This window comes from Haemorhous mexicanus, chromosome 36, assembly GCF_027477595.1.
Source record: "Haemorhous mexicanus isolate bHaeMex1 chromosome 36, bHaeMex1.pri, whole genome shotgun sequence".
Taxonomy (NCBI): Eukaryota; Metazoa; Chordata; class Aves; order Passeriformes; family Fringillidae; genus Haemorhous; species Haemorhous mexicanus.
In genome coordinates, this window is record NC_082376.1 from 1,209,369 (window position 1) to 1,235,545 (window position 26,177).

The following is a 26,177-nucleotide window of genomic DNA, read 5'->3' on the forward strand; positions in this document are numbered from 1 at the left end:
GGGATGAAAATGGGGAAAAAATGGGGATAAAAATGGGGGAAAATGGGGATAAAATGGGGATGAAAATTGGGGGAAAATGGGGGAAAAATGGGGAGAAAAATGGGAAAAAATGGGAGAAAAAATGGGGATAAAATGGGGATGGGAATGGGAAAAAATGGGGATAAAATGGGGATGAAAATTGGGGGAAAATAGGGAAAAATGGGGAGAAAAATGGGGATTAAAATGGGGAAAAATGGGGATGAAAATTGGGGGAAAATGGGGGAAAAATGGGGAGAAAAATGGGAAAAAATGGGAGAAAAAATGGGGATAAAATGGGAAAAAAATGGGGGGAAAATGGGGGGGAATGGGAATAAAAATGGGGATACAATGGGGAAAAAATGGGAATAAAAATGGGGATTAAAATGGGCAAAATGGGGGGGAAATGGGGGAAAATGGGAAAAAATGGGGGGAAAAGAGGAGAAATGGGAGGAAATGGGGATAAAAATGGGAAAAAATGGGGATGAAATGGGGGGGAAATGGGGAGGGAAATGCAGATAAAAATGGGAAAAATGGGGATAAAAATGGGAAAATGGGGATAAAAATGGGGGGAAATGGGGATAAAAATGGGGGGAAATGGGGATGAAAATGGGGAAAAATGGGGATAAACAAGGGGGGAAAATGGGGGAAAATGGGAAAAATGGGGATATTCCATGGGAAAATGGGGAAAATGGGAATATTCCCTGGAAAAATGGAAATATTCCTGGGAAAAATGGGGATATTCCATGGAAAATGGGAAAAACCATGGAAAAAGAGAAATAAGAATGGGAGCATTCCATGGGATAAATGAGAATATTCCAGGGAGGAATGGGAATTTTCCTGAGGAAATGGGAATAGAAATGGGAATATTCCTGAGGAAATGGGAATAACAATGGGAATATTCCTGAGGAAATGGGAATAACAATGGGAATTTTCCTGAGGAAATGGGAATAACAATGGGAATTTTCCTGAGGACATGGGAATAAAAATGGGAATTTTCCTGAGGAAATGGGAATAAAAATGGGAATATTCCTGAGGAAATGGGAATAAAAATGGGAATTTTCCTGAGAACATGGGAATATTCCAGGGGAAAATGGGAATAAAAATGGGGAAAGGGGGAAATTGCAGGGGAAATAGGAAAATTCCAGGAAAAATGGGAATATTCTGTGGGAAAATGGGAAACATCCACAGGATAAATGAAAGTATCCCATGAAAAAGTGGGAATTTGGAAGGGAAAAAAGGGAATTTTCCGTGGAGAAATGGGAATTTCCCAGGAAAAGGGGAGGGGGAGGAGAAAGGCCCAGCTCCCAAATTCTGGGAGGGAATTGTGGGAATTGTGGGAATTGTGGGAATGCCAGGAGCTCTCACCATGTCCGTGTAGATCTCGATGGCGCGGAGCAGGCACGTGACGGCCTCTGGAAAAGGGGAATTGGGGAAAAATGAGGGGAAAATGGGAAAAATGAGGGAAAATGGGAATGGGGTTTAAAAGCTCGGGATCTGAACCCCAAATTTTGGGATGAGAGCCCAAAATCCTCAGGATTGGACCCCAGAAACTTCGGGATCAGAACCCCAAATTTCCCAGGATTAGAACCCCAAAAAATCAGGATGGGAAAGCCCCAAAATCTTCGGGATCTGACCCCAAATCTTTGGGATCTGACCCCAAATCCTCGGGATCAAACCACCAAAATCTTCGGGATCTGACCCCAAATCTTCAGGATCTGACCCCAAATCTTCAGGATCTGACCCCAAATCCTCGGGATCAAACCCCCAAAATCTTCAGGGTCAGAGCCCCAAAGTTCCCAAAATTAAAATCCCAAAAATATCAGGATTGGACGCCCCCAAATCCTCAGGATCTGACCCCAAATTCCTCAGGATCTGACCCCAAAATATTCAGGAGCAGAGCCCCAAAATCTTTGGGATCAGAGCCCCGAAGTTCCCAGAATTAAAACCCCCAAAAAATTCAGGATTGGACGCCCCCAAATCCTCAGGATGTGACCTCAAAATCCTGGGAATTCTGCTCCAAAAACGCAGGAATTCTGCTCAAAACTTTGGGAGTCGTGCCTAAAATCCTGGGAATTCTGCCCAAAACTTTGGGAATTGTGCCCAGAACCCACAGGAATTGTGCTCAAAACCCTGAAAATCCTGCCCAAAACTTTGGGAATTGTGCCCAAAATCCTGGGAATTGTGCTCAAAACTTTGGGAATTTTGCCCAAACCCAGAGGAATTGTGCTCAAAACCTGAAAATCCTGCACAAAACTTTGGGAATTGTGCCCAAAATCCTGGGAATTGTGCTCAAAACTTTGGGAATTTTGCCCAAACCCACAGGAATTGTGCTCAAAAACTTGAAAATCCTGCCCAAAACTTTGGAATTGTGCCCAAAATCCTGGGAATTGTGCCCAAAACTTTGGGAATTTTGCCCAAACCCAGAGGAATTGTGCTCAAAACCTGAGAATCCTGCACAAAACTTTGGGAATTTTGCCCAAAATCCTGGAAATTGTGCCCAAAACTCTGGGAATTCTGCCCAGAACCCAGAGGAATTGTGCTCAAACCCCTGAAAATCCTGCACAAAACTTTGGGAATTGTGCCCAAAATCCTGGGAATTGCGCCCAGAACTTTGGGAATTGTGCCCAAAACTCTGGGAATTGTGCCCAGAGCCCACAGGAATTGTGCTCAAAACCTGAGAATCCTGCACAAAACTTTGGGAATTCTGCCCAAAATCCTGGGAATTCTGCCCAAAACTTTGGGAATTCTGCCCAGAGCCCACAGGAATTGTGCTCAAAACCTGAAAATCCTGCCCAAAACTTTGGGAATTTTGCCCAAAATCTTGGGAATTGTGCTCAAAACTTTGGGAATTTTGCCCAAACCCAGAGGAATTGTGCTCAAAAATCTGAAAATCCTGCCCAAAACTTTGGGAATTTTGCCCAAAATCCTGGGAATTCTGCCCAAAACTTTGGGAATTCTGTCCAGAGCTCTGGGAATTTTGCCCAAACCCAGAGGAATTGTGCTCAAAACCCTGAAAATCCTGCACAAAACTTTGGGAATTTTGCCCAAAATCCTGGGAATTGTGCCCAAAACTTTGGGAATTGTGCCCAAACCCCACAGGAATTGTGCTCAAAACCTGAAAATCCTGCCCAAAGCTCTGGGAATTGTGCCCAAAGCTCTGGGAATTGTGCCCAAAGCTCTGGGAATTGTGCCCAAAGCTCTGGGAATTGTGCCCAAAGCTCTGGGAATTGTGCCCAACGCTCTGGGAATTGTGCCCAAAGCTCTGGGAATTGTGCCCAAAGCTCTGGGAATTGTGCCCAAAATCCTGGGAATTGTGCCCAGGGCCGCGGGGACTCGGCTCCATCTGCCGGGATCCCCGGCTGGGAGCGGATCCCGCCCCCGAACTCCTGGGGAAAAGTGGGAAAAAAAGGGGGAAAGTGGGAAAAAAGGGAAAAATGAACCCAGCCAAGCAGGCAGGGAGGCAGAAAACTGCGGGGATTTGGGGGGGTGGGAAACTTGAGGGGGTTTGGGGGAGTTTCAGGGGGGTTTGGGGAATTTTGGGGGGATTTTTGGGAATTTGAGGGGGATTTGGGGGAGTTTTAGGGGGACTTTAAAGGGATTTTGGGAATTTTGGGGGGATTTTTGGGAATTTGAGGGGGATTTGGGGGAGTTTTAGGGGGGATTTGGGAATTTTGGGGGGATTTTAGGGGGATTTGGGGAGTTTTTGGGGGGATTTTTGGGAATTTGAGGGGGATTTGGGGGAGTTTTAGGGGGGTTTTGGGGATTTTAAAGGGATTTTGGGGGATTTTAGGATGATTTGGGGAGTTTTAATGGGATTTTGGGAGTTTTGGGGGGATTTTTAGGAGGATTTGAGGAGTTTTGGGGGATTTTTGGGGAATTTGGGGAATTTTGGGGGATTTTTGGGAATTTTAGGAGAGTTTTTGGGAATTTCAGGGGGGGTTGGAGGTTTCAGAGGGATTTTTGGGGATTTTAGGACGAGTTTTGGGAATTTTGGGGGGGATTTTTGGGAACTTTAGGGTGGGTTTGGGGAGTTTGAAGGATGTTTGTGGGATTTTAATGGGATTTTAGAGAGATTTTAATGGGGTTTCAGTGGGATTTTAATGAGATTTTAGGGGGATTTTAATGGGAATTTAATGAGATTTTAGTGGGATTTTAAGGGAATTTCAGTGGGATTTTAAGGGAATTTTAGAGAGATTTTAATGGGATTTTAGTGAGATTTTAGTGAGATTTTAATGGGATTTAAGTGGGATTTAGGTAGGATTTTAACAAGATTTTATTGGGATTTTAGTGTGATTTTAATGGGTTTTTAATGGGATTTAAGTGGAATTTTAATGGGATTTCAGTGGGATTTTAACAGGATTTTAATGGGGATTTTAATGGATTTTAATGGGATCTTAATGGGATTTCAGTGGGATTTCAGTGAGATTTTAATAGGATTTTAATGGGATTTTAATGGGATTTCAGTGGGATTTTAGAGAGATTTTAATGGGACTTAAATGGGATTTTAATGGGATTTTAATGGGATTTCAGTGGGATTTCAGTGGGATTTCAGTGGGATTTCAGTGGGATTTTAATGGGATTTCAGTGGGATTTTAATGGGATTTTAGAGAGATTTTAATGGACTTAAATGGGATTTTAATGAGATTTTAGAGAGATTTTAAAGGGATTTCAGTGGGATTTCGGTGGCTTTTGCCAGGATTCCCAGGATTTCAGTGGGACTTCCCTCCCCACCCCCCGGAATTCCCGGAGTTCCCGGCATTCCCACCCTGTGGATCGGCCTTCTTGAAGGCGTTGCCGGCGTCCACGAAGTTGGTGGCGGCGTCGTGTTTGCTCTGGAGCTGCAGCTGCAGCTGGGCTGCACGGGAGAACGCTGCCCCTGCCTCTGGGAAACAGGGAAATACAGGCAATTAACAGCTGGGATTAATTGGGATTAATTAATGAGTAACTGGGAATTAATGGGGTTAATAATGGGGAATTTATGGGGCTGGGTTTGCTCTGGAGCTGCAGCTGCAGCTGGGCTGCACGGGAGAACGCTGCCCCAGCCTCTGGGAAACACAGAGAAACAGGCAATTAACAGCTGGGATTAATTGGGATTAATTAATGATTAACTGGGAATTAACTGGGAATTAATGGGGAATTAATGGGGAATTAATGGGGAATTAATGGGGTGGGGTTTGCTCTGGAGCTGCAGCTGCAGCTGGGCTGCACGGGAGAACGCTGCCCCTGCCTCTGGAAAAGAGGGAAATACAGGCAATTAACAGCTGGAATTAATTAATCATTAATGGGGTTAATAATGGGGAATTAATGGGGAATTAATGGGGAATTAATGGGGAATTAATGGGGCTGGGTTTGCTCTGGAGCTGCAGCTGCAGCTGGGCTGCACGGGAGAACGCTGCCCCTGCCTCTGGGAAACACAGAGAAACAAGCAATTAACAGCTGGAATTAATTAATGATTAATGGGGAATTAATGGGGAATTAATGGGTTAATGATGGGGAATTAATGGGGCTGGGTTTGCTCTGGAGCTGCAGCTGCAGCTGGGCTGCACGGGAGAACGCTGCCCCAGCCTCTGGAAAACAGGGAAATACAGGCAATTAACAGCTGGAATTAATTGGGATTAATTAATGATTAACTGGGAATTAATGGGGAATTAATGGGGTTAATGATGGGGAATTAATGGGGCGGGGTTTGCTCTGGAGCTGCAGCTGCAGCTGGGCTGCACGGGAGAACACTGCCCCTGCCTCTGGGAAACAGGGAAATAAACAAGCAATTAACACTGGGAATTAATTAATGATTAATGGGAATTAATGGGGTTAATAATGGGGAATTAATGGGGAATTAACGGGGTTAATGATGGGGCTGGGTTTGCTCTGGAGCTGCAGCTGCAGCTGGGCTGCACGGGAGAACGCTGCCCCAGCCTCTGGGAAAGAGGGAAATACAGGCAATTAACAGCTGGAATTAATTAATGATTAATGGGAATTAATGGGGAATTAATGGGGAATTAATGGGGAATTAATGGGGCTGGGTTTGCTCTGGAGCTGCACAAGGCTGAGGGGCCTCTGGAAAACAGGGAACAAACAGGCAATTAACACTGGGAATTAACGGGGAATTAACGGGGAATTAACAGGGAATTAGCATGTAATTAGCATGGAATTAACACCTAGAATTAACATGGAATTAATAAGGAATTAACACGGAATTAACACCTGGAATTAACATGGAATTAGCATGGAATTAACATGTAGCTAACATGTAATTAACATGAAATTAGCACGGAATTAATAAAGAAATAACAGGGAATTAACACCTGGAATTAACATGGGATTAATAAGGAATACCCATGGAATTAGCATGGAATTAACAGGGAATTAACACCTGGAATTAACATGGGATTAATAAGGAATATCCATGGAATTAGCATGGAATTAACAGGGAATTAACACCTGGAATTAACATGGGATTAATAAGGAATACACATGGAATTAGCATGGAATTAACACGGAATTAACACCTGGAATTAACATGGAACTAATAAAGAATAAACATGGGATTAGCATGGAATTAACAGGGAATTAACATGAAATTAGCACGGAATTAAGATGGAATTAAGATGGAATTAAGATGGAATTAACACCTGGAGTTAACATGGAATTAATAAGGAATAAACATGGAATTAGCATGGAATTAACAATGAATTAATACTTGGAATTACCATGGAACTAATAAGGAATAAGCATGGAATTAGCATGGAATTAACAGGGAATTAACATGGAATTAATAAGGAATTAGCACCTGGAATTACCATGGAATTAATAAGGAATAAACATGGAATTAACAGGGAATTAGCACGGAATTAACAGGGAATTAATTAGCATTGGGAACTCCTGAGGAATTTTTGGGAAGAATCATTGGGAATTTCTGGGGTCAATATTGGAAAATTTTGGGGTAAAACTGGGACTGGATCAGACTGGCCCTGGGGATCCATGGGATTCTCAGAATTCCCAGAACAATCCCCAAAATAATTCCATTTTCTCCTGGAATAATTCCATTTTTTCCCCAGGATAATTCCCAGAATAATTCCCAGAATCTCCCAGAATAATTCTGAGAAAAATCCCCAGAAGAATTCCCTTTTTTTCCCAGAAGAATTCCAGTTTTTCCCCAGGATAATTCATTGTTTCCCCAGAATAATCCCATCATTTCCCAGAATAATTAATTCTATTTTTTCCCACAATAATTCCCCTTTTTTCCTAAAATAAATAATTCCATTTTTACCCAGATTAACTAATTCCATTTTTTCCCAAAATAATTCCATTTTCCCTGGAATATTTCCTTTTTTATCCAAAACAATTCCCAGGACAATTCCCAAATAATTCCCATTTTTTCCCAGAACAATTCCCAGAATAATTCCATAATAATTCTTTTTTTCCCCAGAATAATCCCCAATTAATTCCCATTTTTCCCAGAATAATTCCCAGGACAATTCCCAAATAATTCCCATTTTTTCCCAGAACAATTCCCAGAATAATTCCACAGTAATTCTTCTTTTCCCCAGAATAATTCCCAGGACGATTCCAAATAATTCTCATTTTTTCCCACAACAATTCCCAGAATAATTCCACAATAATTCTTTTTTTCCCCAGAATAATTCCCAGGATGATTCCCAAATAATTCCCATTTTTTCCCAGAACAACTCCCAGAATAATTCCACAATAATTCTTCTTTTCCCCAGAATAATTCCCAGGACGATTCCCACATAATTCCCATTTTTTCCCAGAACAATTCCCAGAATAATTCCACAATAATTCCATTTTTCCCCAGAATAATTCCCAGGACGATTCCCAAATAATTCCCATTTTTTCCCAGAACAATTCCCAGAATAATTCCACAATAATTCCATTTTTCCCCAGAATAATTCTCAGGACAATTCCCAAATAATTCCCATTTTTCCCCAGAATAATTCCCAGGATGATTCCCAAATAATTCCCATTTTTTCCCAGAACAATTCCTTTGTTTCCCCAGAATAATTCAATTTTTTTCCGGCAATAACTCCATTTTTTTTCCCCAGGACAATTCCCATTTTTCCCCGGGATAACCCCAGGCCAATTCCCGTTCTCCCGGCGGATTCCAGAAGGTTCCCCACTCACGGCTCCAGTTTTTGGCCATTTTGAAGAGGTTGGCGGCGCGGGTGCAGCACTCGGCGGCCTCCTCCAGCCGCGAGGAGCCCCTGGGAACGGGGAAAAACGGGAAAAAAACAAATTAGGCCATGGAAAATGGGAACGATTCCGAGAAAAATGGGGTTTTCCTGGGAAAAAAGGGAATTACTCGGGAATTCCGGGCGCTGGGGGAGGAACTGCGGTGGGAAAAGGGGAATTGGGGAAATTCTGGGGGCCCCCTCAAGAAAATCCCCAAATTTTCCCCTCAGGACCCCTCAATTTCCCCTCCCCCACCCCAATTCCCCCTCAGGACCCCCCAATTCCCATCCCCCACCCCAATTCCCCCTCAGGACCCCCCAATTCCCATCCCCCACCCCAAAATCCCCTCACAACTCCCCTAATTCCCCTCCCCCACCCCCCTTTCCCCTCACAATTCCCCTAATTCCCCTCCCCCACCCCCCTTTCTCCTCACAATTCCCCTCCCCCACCCCAAAATCCCCTCACAACTCCCCCAATTCCCCTCCCCCACCCCAATTCCCCCTCAGGACCCCCCAATTCCCCTCCCCCACCCCAAAATCCCCTCACAACTCCCCCAATTCCCCTCCCCCACCCCAAAATCCCCTCACAATTCCCCTCCCCCACCCCATTTCCCCCTCAGGACCCCCCAATTCCCCTCCCTCACCCCAAAATCCCCTCACAATTCCCCTCCCCCACCCCAATTCCCCCTCAGGACCCCCCAATTCCCCTCCCCCACCCAAAATCCCCTCACAACTCCCCCAATTCCCCTCCCCCACCCCCCTTTCCCCTCACAATTCCCCTCCCCCACCTCAATTCCCCCTCAGGACCCCCCCAATTCCCCTCCCCCACCCCAAAATCCCCTCACAACTCCCCTAATTCCCCTCCCCCACCCCCCTTTCCCCTCACAATTCCCCTCCCCCACCCCAATTCCCCCTCAGGACCCCCCAATTCCCCTCCCTCACCCCAAAATCCCCTCACAATTCCCCTCCCCCACACCCCAATTCCCCCTCAGGACCCCCCCCAATTCCCATCCCCCACCCCAATTCCCCCTCAGGACCCCCCCAATTCCCCTTCCCCACCCCCATTTCCCCTCACAATTCCCCTCCCCCACCCCAATTCCCCTCCCTCACCCCCTTTCCCCTCACGACTCCCCCAATTTCCCGCCTTTTTCCCCCTCAGGCCTCCACGTCTCCCCTTCCCCCCCCGTCTCCTCAGGCCTCCCGCGGCCTCCCCGCTCCCGCCGCCCGCCCCGCTCCCCTCGCACGCACCCGAAGAGGCCCCCGAGGAAGGACTGAGCCCCCCGGACCTTCCGCTCGGCCTCGTTCAGCAACCGCTGCGCCTCCGCTTCCTTCTCCGCCGCCATGGCCGCCATGACGGCGCCGCCGCCGTCCCACGTGACCCCCAGCGCCGCGTCACGTGACGGGAGCGCCCCCCCGGGGCGGCGGCGGCGCCCCCTGGCGGCTGGGAGGACTGCGGAAAGCAACGTATGGGCGTGGTTTATGCAAAGTAGGACGCACGACGGGGATGGTCGTAACTCAGGGTTGGGGGAGTGGTTTGTGGCAATTTACGGCGTCTGTGGGCGTGGTGTATGTAAACTAAGGGTATGGGGCGTCGCTGGTTTTGTGATGGGGCGTGGTTTATGTAAATCAGATACACAGGGCTGGCGCTCAGCGCATCGGGGCGTGGTTTATGCTAATGTCCACGTACTAGGCGTGGTTTATGCTAACACACACCCCTGCTGGGCGTGGTATATTCAAATGAGAGGTCCCTGAGGGGGGGGCTTGGCCGCTGGGGCGCCAGCGCGGGGGCGTGTCTATTCTAATGCCTGTCCGGGGGCGCGGTTTATGCTAATCAATTCCTCCCCGTCCTTTCCCGGGGGGGGCCCGTTACCGGGAGGGGGGATCCCGTTAAACCCCCCCAGACCTTTCAAAGTCCCCTGCCGGTCCTTTCCGGTCCGCTTTGAACGGCGGCGGCGTGACGGCCGCGATCAGGCATCGCCGCGAACCCCTAAGCGGCGGGGCCCGGCGGGGTCCTGGCGGCGTTGCCCGTGCGGGGGCGCCTGGGAGACCCCGCGCCGGGCGCCGCTGAGGCCTCACGGTGAGTCCGCCACAAAAAAAAAAAAAAAAATAAAACCCAAAAAGCCCCAAAAGCCGCGAACCGGCTCCGGATCGCGGCTCTGTCGCGACAGCGGCGGCGACAGCGCGGCCGCGCCCCCCCCCACCACACCGGGATCTTCCCCCCCCCCCCCCTCCCGGGGCCGCCGCGCCCCCCCTCCCCCCCCCCCGCGCGCGCACCGGGAAAGGGGGGGCGGGGCCCCTCCCCCTCCCCCTCCCCCCCCCGGTGGGAACGGGCCCGAACGGCCCCGGTGGGGGGAGGGGGAGGGGAGGGGGAGCGGGGTGGGGCCTTCGGCCTCCTCCTCCTCCTCATCCTCCTCCTCCTGCCGGCGGCGGGGCGGGCGGCGCTGCCGGGAGCCTTCCTCGGCCTCTTCTTCCTCTTCCTCGGCCTCCCCTTCCTCCTCTTCCTCTTCCTCTGCCTCCTCTTCCTCATCTTCATCCTCATCATCCTCCTGCTCTTCCTCCTCTCTGCCTTCCTCGGCCTCCTCTGCCTCTTCCTCCTCCTGCTCTTCCTCAGCCTCTTCCTCCTCCTCTTCCTCTTTTTTCTCTGCCTCTTCCTCATCTTCCTCTGCCTCACCCTGCTCTGCCTCCTCTTCCTCATCTTCCTCTGCCTCACCCTGCTCTGCCTCCTCTTCCTCATCTTCCTCTGCCTCACCCTGCTCTGCCTCCTCTTCCTCATCTTCCTCTGCCTCCTGCTCTTCCTCCTCTGTGCCTTCCTCGGCCTCCTCTTCCTCTGCCTGCTCTACTTCCTTTTCCTCATCTTCCTCACCCTGTTCTTCCTCTTCATCCTCTGCCCTTTCCTCATCTTCCTCTGCCTCTTCTTCTCCTCTTCCTCCTCTGCGCTTTCCTCATCCTCTTCCTCTGCCTCTTCCTCCTCATCTTCCTCTTCCTCACCCTGCTTTGCCTCCTGCTCTTCTTCCTCCTCTTCCTCCTGCTGCTCTTCATCCTCTGCCTCTTCCTCATCTTCCTCACCCTGCTCTGCCTCATCTTCCTCTTCCTCCTGCTGCCTCTTCCTCCTCTTCCTCCTCCTCTGCCTCTTCCTCATCTTCCTCCCCCTCCTCTTCCTCCTGCCGCTGTTCCCTGGCTCTGTGTGTGAGGCCTTCCTCCTCCTCCTCTTCCTCAGGGCTCTGGGAAGGAGCTGGGCTGGGGCTGCGTGGCCTTCCTCCCCTTCCTCCTCCTCCTCCTCCTCCTCCTCCTCCCTGGGGAGCTGCTGCTGTTGGGGTTGGTGCTGGAGCTCTCCCGCTCTTCCTCCTCCTCTTCCTCCCCCTCTTCCTCCCGCTCTTCCTCCTCCTCCTCATCCTCAGGAGCCGCTTTGGGAGTTTCCCAGCCCTGGCTCTGTGTGTGTGGCCTTCCTCCTCCTCTTCCTCCTCCTCCTCTTCCTCCCCTTCGATTCCTTCTCCTCTTCATCCTCGTCTTCATCTTCGTCCTCCTCATCCTCAGGGTGCCCCTGGCCTGTCCCTTCTTTCTGCTCTTCCTCCTCTTCCTGCTCTTCCTCTTCCTCTTCTTCATCTTCATTTTCTTCTCTTCATCTTCTCCTGCTCTTCCTCCTCTTCATGTTCTTCCTCTTCCTCCTCTTCATCTTCTCCTCCTCTTCCTCCTCTTCCTCCTCTTCTTCTTCTTCTTCTTCTTTTCCTCCTCTTTCTCTTCATCTTCTTCTCCTCTTTCTCCTCTCCTTTCTCTTCTTCTTCTTCTCCTCTTCCTCCTCTTCCTCTTCGTCTTCTTCTCTTCTTCCTCCTCTTCCTCATCTTCATTTTCTCCTGCTCTTTCTCCTCTTCTTCCTCTTCATCTTCTCCTCCTCTTCCTTCTCTTCATCTTTTTCTCCTTTTCCTCTTCTTCCTCTTCATCTTTTCCTCCTCTTCCTCCTCTTTTTCTCCTCCTCTTCCTCCTCTTCATCTTTTTCTCCTTTTCCTCTTCCTCCTCTTCATCTTCTCCTCCTCCTCCTCCCCTTCCCCTCCCCCGCTCAGGTTCGGGGTTTGGGATTTCCCCTCCCCCTCCCTGGCCCCAGAATCCCCAAACCCCGAAATTCCCGAACTCGCAGGAATTCTCCCCAAAACCCCCAAACCCGGGGGGGCCCCCCCAGTTCTGGCTGAAACCCCAAAATCCCGGGAATCGACCCCAAAAATCCCGAAACCCCAAAATCCCGGGAATCGACCCCAAAAATCCCGAAACCCCAAAATCCTGGGAATCGACCCCAAAAATCCCGAAACCCCAAACTCCTGGGAATCGACCCCAAATCCCAAATCCCAAAAGTCCCAAATTCATCCAAACCCCAAATTCCCGGGAATTGACCCCAAACCCCAAATCCCGGGAATTGACCCCAAATTCCTGGGAATTGACCCCAAATTACCGGGAATTGGCCCCAAATTCCCGGGAATTCTCCCCAGTGGGTTCCGTGTGCTCCTTCCTCGGGGCCTTTTCCGGGCTTTTTTCTGGAATTTTGGGGTGTTTTCGGCAGTTCTGGCATTTTTGGGATTTTTTGGGAACTCCGGGGAAGCTGAGGCACAGCGGGGGAGGGGAGTTCTGGGGGTCCCAACCTGGATTAGACGGGGCTGGGGCTGAGGCCTGGAGTAACCCCGGAGTAACCCTGGAGTATCCCTGGAGTAACCCCAGAGTAACCCGGGAGTATTGTGGGGTATTGATGGAGTAACCCCGGAGTATTGTGGGGTATTGATGGAGTAACCCCGGAGTAGCCCCGCAGTATCCCTGGAGTAACCCCGGAGTATTGTGGGTGTATTGGTGGAGTAACCCTGGAGTATCCCCGGAGTAACCCCAGAGTGTTGTGGGTGTATTGCTGGAGTAACCCCGGAGTAACCCTGGAGTATTCACTGAGTATTCCTGGAGTAGCCCCCGTGTGTTCTTGGTGTAACCCTGGAGTATTCCTGGAGTAACCCAGGAGTATCCAGAGAGCATCCACTGAGTATTCCTGGTGTATTGTTGGAGTAACCCTGGAGTGTGATTGGAATATTCCTGGAGTATCCCCAGAGTATTGATTGAGTAACCCCAAAGCATCCCTGGAGTAACCCTGGAGTATTCATTGAGTAACCCCAAAGCATCCCCGGGGTATTGATGGAGTATTGATGGAGTATCCCCAGAGTTTGGGGCTGGAACTCCAGCCTGGAGTATCCCTGGACTATCCTCGGAGTATCCCTGGAGTAAGGGGCTGGATGCTGTGAATGAGGCTCTGAGTATCCCTGGAGTATCCCTGGAGTATCCCTGGAGTATGGGGCGGAATCTGTGCCGTGTGTAACCCCTGAGTAGGAGCTCGGGGCTGGAATTCCAGCCTGGAGAATCCCTGGAGTATCCCTGGAGTATGGGGCTGGATGTGGGGGATCAGGCTCAGAGTATCCCCAGAGTATCCCTGGAGTATCCCCTGAGCATGGGGCAGAATCTGTGCCGTGTGTAACCCCTGAGTTGGGGCTCGGGGTTGGAATTCCCACCTGGAGTATCCCTGGAGTATCCCTGGAGTATCCCCTGAGTGAGAGGTCAAAGGTCAAACCTGGAGTATCCCTGGAGGATCCTGAGAGGTCAAAGGTCAAGCTCTGAGTATCCCCAGAGTGTCCCTGGAGTATCCCTGGAGTAAATCCCGATCCCAGTCCCGCTCCAGGGCTCAAACTGGGACTGGGGAATCCCAAACTGGGAATGGGGAATCCCAAACTGGGAATGGACTGATCCAAACTGGGACTGGGGGATCCCAAACTGGGAATGGACTGATCCAAACTGGGCATGGGGAATCCCAAACTGGGAATGGACTGATCCAAACTGGGAATGGACTGATCCAAACTGGGAATGGACTGATCCAAACTGGGAATGGGGAGTCCCAAACTGGGGATCCCAAACTGGGAATGGACTGATCCAAACTGGGACTGGGGAATCCCAGACTGGGGATCCCAAACTGGGAATGGACTGATCCAAACTGGGAATGGGAATCCCAAACTGGGACTGGGGAATCCCAAACTGGGAATGGGGGATCCCAAACTGGGAATGGACTGATCCAAACTGGGAATGGACTGATCCAAACTGGGAATGGGGGATCCCAAACTGGGACTGGGGAGTCCCAAACTGGGAATTTCTCCCAGGGATTCCTTCCCAAAACCACGTCCAAAATGAGAATTTTGGGGGGTTTTTTTCCCCCCGTTTTTTCCCCAGAATTCCCAGCAAAATGAGAATTTGGGGATTCCTCCCGGAATTCCCGGGAAAATGAGAATTTGGGGATTTTTCCCCGGAATTCCCAGCAAAGTGAGAATTTGGGGATTCCTCCCGGAATTCCCGGGAAAATGAGAATTTTTGGGGATTCTTCCCGGGGTTTTTCCCTGGAGAAAGGGGGCGAAGGGCCCCGAGTCCGGGGATTTTCCGGAACGTTCCGCGTGTGACGCTGCCTCTCGTTGCAGTTGACATGGATGATGAAGACGGCCGGTGCCTGTTAGACGTCATCTGGTGAGTCCGGAATCTTCCGGAATCCCCCGGAAATTTCCCCGGAAATGGCGCCAAAAACGGGCGGGAAGTGACCCCCAAAAAAGGCGGGAAGTGGGGAAGGAAAGAAAGGAGGGGAATGGTCAAAAAAGGAGGGAAATGGTCAAAAAAAGAGGGAAATGGTCAAAAAAAGGAGGGAAATTGTCAAAAAAAGGAGGGGAATGGTCAAAGAAAGGAGGGAAATGGTTAAAAAAAGGAGGGAAATGGATCTAAAAAAGGCGGGAAAGGTCTCAAAGAAAAGGCGGGAAATGGATCCAAAAATAGGTGGGAAAAGGGCCGAAAAAAGGGTGGGAAATGGCTCAAAAAAAGGGCGGGAAGTGGTAAAAAAAAAGTTGGGAAATGGTGCAAAAAAAAGAGGGAAATGGTGCAAAAAAAGGAGGGAAATGGTCAAGAAAAGGAGGAAATGGGGAAGGAAAGAAAGGAGGGAAATGGTCAAAAAAAGGAGGGAAATGGATCTAAAAAAGGAGGGAAATAGTCAAAAAAAGGGCGGGAAAAAGGCCGAAAAAAGGCGGGAAATGGATCTAAAAAAAGGAGGGGAAAGACTCAAAAAAAAGGCAGGAAATGGATCCAAAAAAAGGTGGGAAAAGGGCCGAAAAAAGGGCGGGAAATGGATCCAAAAAAGGGGCAGGAAATGGTAAAAAAAAGTTGGGAAATGGTACAAAAAAAAGAGGGAAATGGATCTAAAAATGGCAGGAAAGGTGTCAAAAAAAAGGTGGGAAATGGATCCAAAAAAAGGTGGGAAAAGGGCCAAAAATAGGTGGGAAAAAGGTAAAAAAAAGATGGGAAAAGGGTAAAAGAAAAGGTGGGAAAAGGGCCAAAAAAAGGCAGGAAAGGGCTCAAAAAAAAGGAGAGAAATGGCCCCGAAAAAGGCGGGAAATGGATCCAAAAAAAGGCGGGAAATGGATCCAAAAAAGGAGGGAAATGGCCCCAGAAAAGGCACGAAATGGACCCAAAAAAGGGTAGGAAAAGAGGCAAAAAAGGAGGGAAAGGGCCTCAAAGAAAGAGGGAAATGCACCCCAAAAAAGGCGGGAAATGCCCCCCAAAAAAGGAGGGAAAGTGCCTCAAAAAAAGGCGGGAAATGGCCCAAAAATGGCGGGAAATGGCCCAAAAAAGGGGAATGTTGGGACTATGAGCACAGGAAATCCCAAATTCTCCGAATTCCCTCCCTGAGCCTCCTGCCCCCCTCTCTCCGCAGCGATCCGCAGGCCCTGAACGATTTCCTCCATGGATCCGAGAAGGTGAGCGCCCCCGACCCCCAAAAAATCCCATCTGCCCTCCAAAATTCCCTTTTTTCCCTTAAAAATTCCCTTTTTGCTTTAAAAAATCCTGTTTTCCTCCAAAAATCCCATCCAAAAAATCCCATTTCCCTTGAAAAAATCCAATATTTCTTAAAAAAATCCCATTTTCCCTTAAAAAAATCCCATTTTTCTTTCAAACATTCTCTTTTCCATCCATCCCACCTCTCTCCATCCACCACCCCTGCCCAGCTCAGATTTTGGGGAATTTTTCCCATTTTTTTCCCATTTTCCTGCCATTTTTTTCCTTTTTCCCATGTTTTCCCTTTTTTCCCATTTTCCCCCATATTTTCCCATTTTTCCCATTTTTTCCCATTTTTCCCCCCATTTTTTCCCATTATTTCCCCATTTTCCCCCATTTTCCTCCATTTTTTCCCATTTTTCCCATATTTTCCCATTTCTTTCCCATTTTCCTCCATTTTTTCCCCCTTTTTTCCTCATTTTCCCTCATTTCTTCCCCATTTCCCCCCTACCTTTTCCCCATTTTCCCCCATTTTCCCCCCATTTTCTCCCATTTTCCCCCAATTTTCCCCTATTTACCCCCATTTCTCCCCATTTCCCACCATTTTCCCCCCATTTTCCCCCATATTTTCCCATTTCCCCCCATTTTCCCCCATATTTTTCCCATTTCTTCCCCATTTCTGCCCATTTTTCCCCATTTTCCTACCATTTTACTCCCTATTTCTCTCAATTTCCCCCCCATTTTTCCCCAATTTCCCCCCTATTTTCCCATTTTCCCCATTTTTCCCCCATTTCCTCCATTTCCCCCATTTTTCCCCGTTTTCCCCCCATTTTCCCCCATTTCCCCCCATTTCCCCCCATTTTTTTGCCCTTTTTTCCCCCCATTTTCCCCCATTTCCTCCCATTTTTCCTCCATTTTTCCCCCATTTCCCTCCTCATTTCCCCCCCCATTTTTCCCATTTCCCCCCATTTTTTGCCCCATTTTTTTGCCCCATTTCCCCCCCATTTTCCCCCCCATTTTTTTCCCCATTTCCCCCATTTTTCCCCCATTTCTCCCCCATTTTCCCGCCCATCCCCCGGCGTTCCCGGTGACTCCCGGTGTTTTCCCGTTCCAGATCGACAGCGACGATCTCCTGGACAACTCCGGCGACGCCGCCAGCGCCTTCTTCGAGGGGGCGGGGGTGGGTGCTGCCCCCTCCCCAAAATTTCCCAGAAAAAAACCAAAATTTCCTGGGAAAAACCCCCAAATTTCCCTGGAAAAAAACCCCCAAATTTCCTAGGAAAAACCCAAAATTTCCCAGAAAAAACCCAAAATTTCCCGGGAAAATGCCTCAAAATTTCCTGGGAAAATGCCCCAAAATTTCCCCGGAAAAAACCCCAAAATTTCTTGGGAAAAACCCCCATATTTTCTGGGAAAAAAACCCCAAATTTCCTGAAAAAAACCCCCAAATTTCCTGGGAAAAACTCCAATATTTCCCAGGAAAAACCCCAAATTTCCTGGGAAAAATCCCCAAAGTTTCCTGGAAAAAAAACCAACCAAATTTCCCAGGAAAACTGCCCCAGATTTTGGGAGAAAACCCCCCCAGATTTCCCAGGAAAATTCCCCGGATTTCCCGCCAAAACCCCCCCAGATTTCCCGGGAAAACTCCCCAGATTTCCCGCCAAAACCCCCCCAGATTTTCCGGGAAAACTCCACGATTTCCCAGAAAAAACCCCTCTGGATTTTGAGGGAAAACCCCCCAGATTTTGGGGCGAAATCCCCCAAAATTTCCCAGGAAAAGCTCCAGATTTCCCAGGAAAACCCCAGAGGATTTCCTGCCAAAACCCCTCCCAGATCTCCCGGGAAAACCCCCGAAATTTCCCGGGAAAAATTCCCCGAATTTCCCGCCAAACCCCCCCGGATTTCCCGCCAAACCCCCCCCGGATTTCCCGCCAAACCCCCCCGGATTTCCCGCCAAACCCCCCCCGGATTTCCCGCCAAACCCCCCCCCGGATTTCCCGCCAAACCCCCCCCGGATTTCCCGCCAAAACCCCCCGGATTTCCCGCCAAAACCTCCCTGGATTTCCCGCCAAACCCCCCCGGATTTCCCGCCAAACCCCCCAGATGTCCCGCCAAACCCCCCCGGATTTCCCACCAAAACCCCCCGGATTTCCCGCCAAAACCTCCCTGGATTTCCCGCCAAACCCCCCCGGATTTCCCGCCAAACCCCCCCGGCTTTCCCGCCAACCCCCCCCGGATTTCCCACCAAACCCCCCCGGATTTCCCGCCAAAACCCCCCCGGATTTCCCGCCAAACCCCCCCGGATTTCCCGGGAAAAATCTCCAGATTTCCCGGGAGGAGCCCCCGAATTTCCCGGGAAAGTCCCCTGAGATTTGGGGGAACCCCCCGGAATTTTGGGGGAAACCCCCCAGAATTACCAGGAAAAGCTCCTGGACTGAGGGGGGAGATCCCGTGGGGTCCCGTGGGGTCCCCTTGGGTTCCGTTGGATCCCATTGGATCCTGTTGGGTCCCGTTGGGTCCGATTGGGTTCCATTGGGTTCCGTTTGGTTCCGTTGGATCCCATTGGATCCCGTTGGGTCCCGTTGGGTTCCGTTGGGTCCCGTTGGGTTCCGTTGGGTTCCATTGATCTCAGTTGGGCTCCTTTGGGTTCCTTTGGGTTCTCTTGAGCTCCGTTGAGCTCCATTTGGTTCCGTTGGATCCCATTGGATCCCATTGGGTTCTCTTGGGTTCCATTGAGCTCCGTTGAGCTCCGTTGGGTTCCGTTGGATCCCATTGGATCCCGTTGGGTCCCATTGGGTCCCGTGGGTTCCGTTGGGTCCCGTTGGGTTCCGTTGGGTCCCGTTGGGTTCCGTTGGGTCCCGTTGGATCCCGTTGGGTTCCGTTGGGTTCCATTGATCTCAGTTGGGCTCCATTGGGTTCCTTTGGGTTCTCTTGAGCTCCATTGAGCTCTGTTGGGTCCCGTTGGATCCCATTGGATCCCATTGGGTTCCGTTGGGTTCTCTTGAGCTCCATTGAGCTCCGTTGAGTTCCATTGGATCCCATTGGATCCCATTGGGTTCCGTTGGGTTCTCTTGAGCTCCATTGAGCTCCGTTGGGTTCCGTTGGGTTCTCTTGGGTTCCGTTGAGTTCCATTGGCTCCCGTTGGATCCCATTGGGTTCTGTTGGGTTCTCTTGAGCTCCATTGAGCTCCGTTGGGTTCCGTTGGATCCCGTTGGATCCCATTGGGTTCTGTTGGGTTCTCTTGAGCTCCATTGAGCCCCGTTGGGTTCCGTTGGGTTCTTTTGGGTCCTGTTGAGTTCTGTTGGTCTCAGTTGGGTTCCATTGAGCTCCATTGAGCTCAGTTGTGTTCCGTTGAGCTCCATTGGGTCTCCTGAACTCTTCTGAGCTCCGTTGGGTTCCGTTGGGTTCCGTTGGGTTCCGTTGGGTTCCATTGAGCCCCGTTGGGTTCCATTGAGCTCCGTTGGGTCCCCTGAACCCCTCCTGAGCTCCACTGGGTTCCTTTGACCTCCATTGGGTTCCATTGGGTTCCGTTGGGTTCTGTTGAGTTCCATTGATCCCCGTTGGGTTCCATTGACCTCAGCTGGGTTCCATTGATCTCTGTTGGGTTCCATTGACCTCAGCTGGGTTCCATTGATCTCCGCTGGGTTCTGCTGAGTTCCATTGGGTCCCCCAAACCCCTCTGAACTCCGTTGGGTTCCGTTGGGTTCCACTGGGTTCCGTTGAGTTCCGTTGAGCTCCATCGGCCCCCCCAAACCCCTCTGACCCGCCCCAGCCTCTCCCACCCACCTGACCCCGCCCCCATGTGCCGTTCCCGCAGCTCCACGGCCAGGAGGCCTCGGGGAACCCTCTGAGCTCGGAGCCCAACCAGCCGCCGGCCAGCGTGGACCTGGACTTCCTGGAGGATGACATCCTGGGCTCGCCGGGCGGCGCCGGCGCGGGCGCCGAGCAGCCGTGCGACATCCTCCAGCAGAGCCTGCAGGAGGCCAACATCACCGAGCAGACCCTGGAGGCCGAGGCCGAGCTGGACCTGGGCTCCTTCCAGCTGCCGGCGCTGCAGCCGGTGGTGCAGGCGGCCGACGGGACCCCGCAGATCTTCTCGGGCGGCGCCGACCTGCTGGGGCTTCAACCTCCGGCCGTGCTGGCGCCGCAGGCCTTGGTGCAGCCGCCCGACGTGGTCAACAAAGCCATCAGCGTCCAGCCCTTCCTGCAGCAGGTGGGGCTGGGCAACGTCACCATCCAGCCCCTGCCCAACCTGCCCGGCTTGCCCAACGGCAGCCCCGGCGGCGCGCTGGGGCTGGGCCCCATCCAGGTGGTGGGCCAGCAGGTGATGGCCATCAACCAGCCGGCGGCGCCGCAGCTCTTGGCCAAACCGGCGCCGGTGGCGGCCGTGGGCGGCTACATCGCCCAACCCGAGGCGGCGGCGGCGGCGGCGGCGCAGGGAGCGGGCTTGGTGATCCAGAAGAGCCTCCCGGCCGTGGCCACCACCACGCTCAACGGCAGCTCGGTGTTCGGCGGCGTCTCGGCGGCGTCGGCGCAGCCGCTCACCGTCACCTCGGGCTTGGGCGGTTCCCTGGTGCCGGCGCCCAACGTCATCATCCACCGCACGCCCACGCCCATCCAGCCCAAACCCGCCGGCGTGCTGCAGCAGAAGCTCTACCAGATCACGCCCAAACCCTTCGCTCCCGGCGGCGCCCTGGCGCTGCCCGCCGAGGCGCCGGCCAAGGCTCAGCAGAACCTCACCTTCATGGCCGGCAAGGCCGCGCCCAACGTGGTGCTCCAGGGCTTCCCCCCCAACGTCTTCAAGCCGCCGCCGCCGCAGCCGCCGGCGCTGGGCAAGTCCATGAGCGTGCACGTGCTCAACCAGGGCGGCTCCATCGTCATCCCGGCGCAGCCCTTCCAAGGGCAGAACCAGTTCCTGCTGCCGGGCCAGCTGGCCGGCGCCTCGGCCGTGCCGCTGCCGCAGCCGCTCTCGGCGCTGCCGGCCAACGTGGGCGGCCAGCTGCTGCCGGGAGCCGGCCAAGCGCACATCATCGCCGGCCAGGGCGCCGGCGCGCAGCTCCTGGCCAACCCCGCCCTGCCGGCGCAGCTCCTCAACCAGAACCTGGCCGGGCAGCTCAACCTGGGCCCGGTGCTGGCGTCGCCGGGCGCGGCGGGCACGGCGCACATCCTGTCGGCCGCGCCCATCCAGCTGCAGCCGGGCCAGGTGGCGCCGGCGCCGGCGCTCTTCCAGATGCCGGTGTCGCTGGCCGGGACCCTGCCCAGCCCCGGCTCGGCGGCGGCGCCGGCGGCGCCCACGGTGATCCAGGGGGTGACCCTGGCCAGCCCGGTGGCCATGCTCAACGCCGGCGAGGGCTTGGGCGCCGCCGTCAACATCCAGGCGGCCGCCGGCAGCCCCGGCGGCGCCGAGTCCGGCTCCGGGGCCGGGTCCGGAGCGGCCGCGCAGCCCCGGCCACGCCGGCGCCGGTGCCGGCCCAGGCCAGCCCCGGGCTGGCGGCCAGCCCCGAGAAAATCCTGCTGGGAGCGGCGGCGGCGGCGCCCGTGCTGGGCCAGGAGGGCGTGCCCATGTTCCTGCAGCAGGTGAGCGCCAAAATTGGGGCGTTTGGGGGGGGTTGGGAATTTTCAGAGATTTTTGGGGATTTCTCAGGATTTTTTGGGAATTTTTCAGGATTTTTTTGGGAGGTATTTGTGGATTTTTGGGGGGATTTTTCGGAATTTTTTGAGCTTTTTTTAATTTATTTTTTGGGGAAATTTTAGGAATTTTTGGAGGATTTTTTGGGAGTTATTTCTGGATTTTTGGGGGGATTTTTAGGAATTTTTTGAGCTTTTTTTTTTTATTTATTTTTGGATTTTTGGGGGGTTTTTTAGGAATTTTTTGAGCCTTTTTTATTTTTTGGGGGAATTTTGGGGAATTTTTTGAGGATTTTTTGGGAGTTAGTTGTGGATTTTTGGGGTGATTTTTAGGAATTTTTTGAGGATTTTTTGGGAGTTATTTGTGGATTTTTGGGGGGATTTTTAGGAATTTTTTGAGGATTTTTTGGGAGTTATTTGTGGATTTTTGGGGGTATTTTTAGGAATCTTTTGAGGATTTTTTTGGGATTTATTTGTGGATTTTTAGGAATTTTTTGAGGATTTTTTTTTTTTTCCGGGGAATTTTGGGGAATTTTTTGAGGATTTTTTGGGAGTTATTTGTGGATTTTTGGGGGATTTTTAGGAATTTTTTGAGGATTTTTTGGGAGTTATTTGTGCATTTTTGGGGGGATTTTTAGGAATTTTTTGAGGATTTTTTGGGAGTTATTTGTGCATTTTTGGGCGATTTTTAGGAATTTTTTGAGGATTTTTTTTTAAATTTATTTCTGGATTTTAGGGGGGATTTTTAGGAATTTTTTGAGCTTTTTTTTATTTTTTTGGGGAATTTTGGGGAATTTTTTGAGGACTTTTTGGGAGTTATTTGTGGATTTTTAGGGGATTATTAGGAATTTTTTGACGATTTTTTGGGATTTATTTGTGGATTTTTAGGAATTTTTTGAGGATTTTTTTGGATTTTTCGGGGGATTTTTGGGGAGGTTTTTTTTGGGGGGGTTTCTGTGGATTTTTTGGGGGGATTTTTTAGGAATTTTTGGGGGGATTTTTGGGGGATATTTTGGGGGGCTTTCTGGAGGATTTTTAGGAATTTTTTGGGGGGGATTTTGGGGAAATTTTCAAGAGTTATTTGGGGAATTTTGGGAGATTTTTAGGAATTTTTTGATGATTTTTTGGAATTTTTCGGGGGAATTTTGGGGGATTTTTTGGTAAATTTTGGGGGAGGTTCTGGAGGATTTTTAGGAATTTTTTTGAAAATTTTTGGGGGGATTTTGGGGAATTTTCTGGGATTTTTTGGGAAATTTGGGGGGGCGTTTTGGGGACTTTTTGGGATTTTTTTGGGAGTTATTTGAGGAATTTTCAGGGATTTTGGGGGGGTTTTTGGAAAAATTTTGGGGGGTTTTTAGGGGACTCTTCAGGGATTTTTCGAGTGCTTTTTTGGATTTTTGGGGGATTTTTTGAGGAGTTTTTGGCCAATGTTTTGGGACTTTGGGGGAATTTTTTGGGGAGTTTTTGGAATTTTTGGGGGGCATTTTGGGTGGATATTTTGGGAATCTTTTTGGGATTTTTGGGGGGAATGTTTTTGGAAATTTTTGGGGTTTTAGGGGGGAGTTTTTGGGGAATTTTTGGGAATTATCTCAGGATTTTTTGGGTCGTCTTGGGGGGATTTTTCGGGGTTTTGGGTTGGTGGGATTTGGGGGTTCAGGGGATTTTGGGGTTCTTTGGATTCTGGGATTTCTTGGATTTGGGGGTTTTCAGGATTTTGGGATTTCTTGGATTCAGGAATTTCCAGGATTTGGGGATTTCCAGGGGCAGAAAATTGGGATCCAGCCATGGAAAATCCAGGGCTGGAAATTTGGGATCCAGGCTTGGAAATTTGGGATCCAGGGCAGAAAATTGGGATCCACCCATGGAAAATCCAGGGCAGGAAATTTGGGATCCAGGCTTGGAAATTTGGGATCCAGGGCTGGAAATTTGGGATCCAGGGCAGGAAATTTGGGATCCAGAGTTGGAAATTTGGGATCCAGAGTTGGAAATTTGGGATCCAGGGCAGGAAATTTGGGATCCAGGGCTGGAAATCTGGGATCCAAAGTTGGAAATCTGGGCTCTGGGAGCAGATCTGTTTTTCCCACCGGATCCCCCCAAATTCCCCCCAGAATATTCCAGAACTCCTCCAGTCCGGGCCTTTTCCAGCCCTTTTTCCCCAAAATCCCAAATTTCTGCCCCATTTTCGGCCGCTTCGCTGCCTCAGCGCTCACTAACCCCCGACGCTGCCGCCCGCGCGCCCCAAAACCCCAAATTCACCCCAAATTCACCCCAAAACCCCCAAATTCACCCCAAAACCCCAAATTCACCCCAAATTCACCCCAAACCCCCCCAAATTCACCCCAAAACCCCCCACATTCACCACAAAACTCCCAAATTCACCCCAAATTCACCCCAAAACCCCAAATTCACCCCAAATTCACCCCAAAACCCCCAAATTCACCCCAAATTCACCCCAAAACCCCCAAATTCACCCCAAATTCACCCCAAAACCCCAAATTCACCCCAAATTCACCCCAAAACCCCCCAAATTCACCCCAAATTCACCCCAAAACTCCCAAATTCACCCCAAAACCCCCAAATTCACCCCAGACCTCCCCAAAAATCCAAAATTTGGGGCCGGATTTGGCATTTTTGGGCCGTTCCCGAGCTGCTTTTCCCCAGAAATTCCCCAAAAAGCGAAATTCGGGGATTGATTTGGTGGGTTTGGGCCATCCCCGAGCCGCTTTTTCCCAGAAATTCCCCAAAAATGTAAAATTTGGGGCCGGATTTGCCGTTTTGGGGCCATCCCCGAGCCGCTTTTCCCTGAAATTCCCCCAAAAATCCGAAATTTGGGGATTGATTTGGCATTTTTGGGGTGTCCCCGAGCTGCTTTTCCCCAGAAATTCCCCAAAAAGTGAAATTTGGGGCCGGATTTGCCATTTTGGGGCCGTTCCGGAGCCGCTTTTCCCCTGAAATCCCCCAAAAAAGTGAAATTCGGGGCCGGATTTGCCGTTTTGGAGCCATCCCCGAGCCGCTTTTCCCCAGAAATTTCCCCGAAAAAGTGAAATTCGGCCTGGATTTGGTGGGTTTGGGCCATTCCCGAGCCTCTTTTCCCACGAAATTCCCCAAAAAGTGAAATTTGGGGATTGATTTGGCATTTTTGGGGTGTCCCCGAGGTGCTTTTTCCCAGAAATTCTCTCAAAAAGTGAAAATCGGGGCCGGATTTGCCGTTTTGGGGCCATCCCCGAGCTGCTTTTCCCTGAAATTCCCCAAAAATGTAAAATTTGGGGCCGGATTTGCTGTTTTGGAGCCATCCCCGAGCCGCTTTTCCCTAAAATTCCCCAAAAATGTGAAATTTGGGGATTGATTTGGTGGGTTTGAGCCATTCCCGAGCCGCTTTTCCCCTGAAATCCCCCAAAAAAGTGAAATTCGGGGCCGGATTTGCCGTTTTGGAGCCGTTCCCGAGCCGCTTTTCCCCTGAAATTCCCCAAAATGTGAAATTTGGGGATTGATTTGGTGGGTTTGGGCCATTCCAAAGCCACTTCTTCCCAGGAATTCCCCAAACCCCCCCAAAATGTGAATTTTGGGGCCGGATTTGCCGTTTTGGGGCCGTTCCGGAGCCGCTCCTCCCCGCCTTCCCCGCTTTGCCCGCCTTCCTCCCGCACTAACCGAGCTCTTCCTCTCCTTCTGTTGCAGCCGAAGCTGCCGGGAGCCTCGCCGGGGGATCCGCCGGCCCCGCTCCCGCCGCAGCTGCCCCCGATCCCCGCCATCCCCGCCGCCATCCCCGCCGCCATCCCCGCCATCCCCTCCCGCCCGCCCTCGCAGCCGCAGCCGCTCTCCCGCCCCCCGTCCCAGCCCCGGCCGCCCTCGGAGCCGCCGCCGCCGCCGGGGCTCTTCCCGCCGCCCTTCCCGGAGCCCCCCGAGCTGCCCCCGCACTCGCAGCCCGCCCAGCCCGGCCCCTTCCCGCTGCCCCTGGCGGGGCTGAAGGGCGCGACCCCCGCGCTGCTGCCCCCGGAGCACCCGCGGAGCTTCGCGCTCGTCCCGGGGCCCTTCCCGGCCCCGCCCAAGGGCGGCGCCGAGCGCTTCCAGCAGGTAACGGCCCAAATTCCGGGAAATATCCCAAATATTCCCAAATATCCCAAATATTCCCGAGCGCTTCCAGCAGGTAACGGCCCAAATTCCGGGAATTCCCCCCAAATATCCCAAATATTCCAGCAGGGAAAGGCCCCAAATCCCGGGAAATAGTCCAAATATTCCAAATATTCCCGAGCGCTTCCAGCAGGTAACGGCCCCAAATCCCGGGAATTCCCAAATATCCCAAATATCCCAAATATTCCCGAGCGCTTCCAGCAGGTAACGGCCCCAAATCCCGGGAATTCCCAAATATCCCAAATATTCCAGCAGGTAACGGCCCGAAATCCCGGGAAATATTGCAAATATTCCCAAATATTCCCAAATATCCCAAATATTCCCGAGCGCTTCCAGCAGGTAACGGCCCAAATCCCGGGAATTCCCAAATATTCCCAAATATTCCAAATATTC

The 26,177-nt window shown here is 51.2% G+C and overlaps 2 protein-coding genes across 4 annotated transcripts in view; one reads left to right on the top strand and one right to left on the bottom strand.

The window, feature by feature from the left end:
• Positions 1-9,613, bottom strand: part of LOC132341205 (alpha-soluble NSF attachment protein-like) — a 31,217-nt gene extending 21,604 nt beyond the window's left edge. For all 3 annotated transcript variants that reach the window (XM_059872575.1, XM_059872576.1, XM_059872574.1), the window contains exons 1-4: positions 9,456-9,613; positions 8,161-8,240; positions 4,784-4,900; positions 1,384-1,430 (exon numbers count right to left, since the gene is read on the bottom strand). In XM_059872575.1, coding sequence (XP_059728558.1) covers positions 1,384-1,430; positions 4,784-4,900; positions 8,161-8,240; positions 9,456-9,559 — 348 coding nt within the window. In that variant the 5' untranslated portion in view covers positions 9,560-9,613. The remainder of the gene's footprint in view (positions 1-1,383; positions 1,431-4,783; positions 4,901-8,160; positions 8,241-9,455) is intronic.
• Positions 9,614-9,984: 371 nt separating this feature from the next.
• The window catches only part of BICRA (BRD4 interacting chromatin remodeling complex associated protein), a 32,951-nt gene continuing 16,758 nt past the window's right edge, over positions 9,985-26,177 (top strand). The window contains 7 exon segments of the mRNA XM_059872496.1: positions 9,985-10,284; positions 14,690-14,735; positions 15,967-16,009; positions 17,143-17,208; positions 19,846-21,605; positions 25,332-25,446; positions 25,491-25,727. Coding sequence (XP_059728479.1) covers positions 10,032-10,284; positions 14,690-14,735; positions 15,967-16,009; positions 17,143-17,208; positions 19,846-21,605; positions 25,332-25,446; positions 25,491-25,727 — 2,520 coding nt within the window. The 5' untranslated portion in view covers positions 9,985-10,031.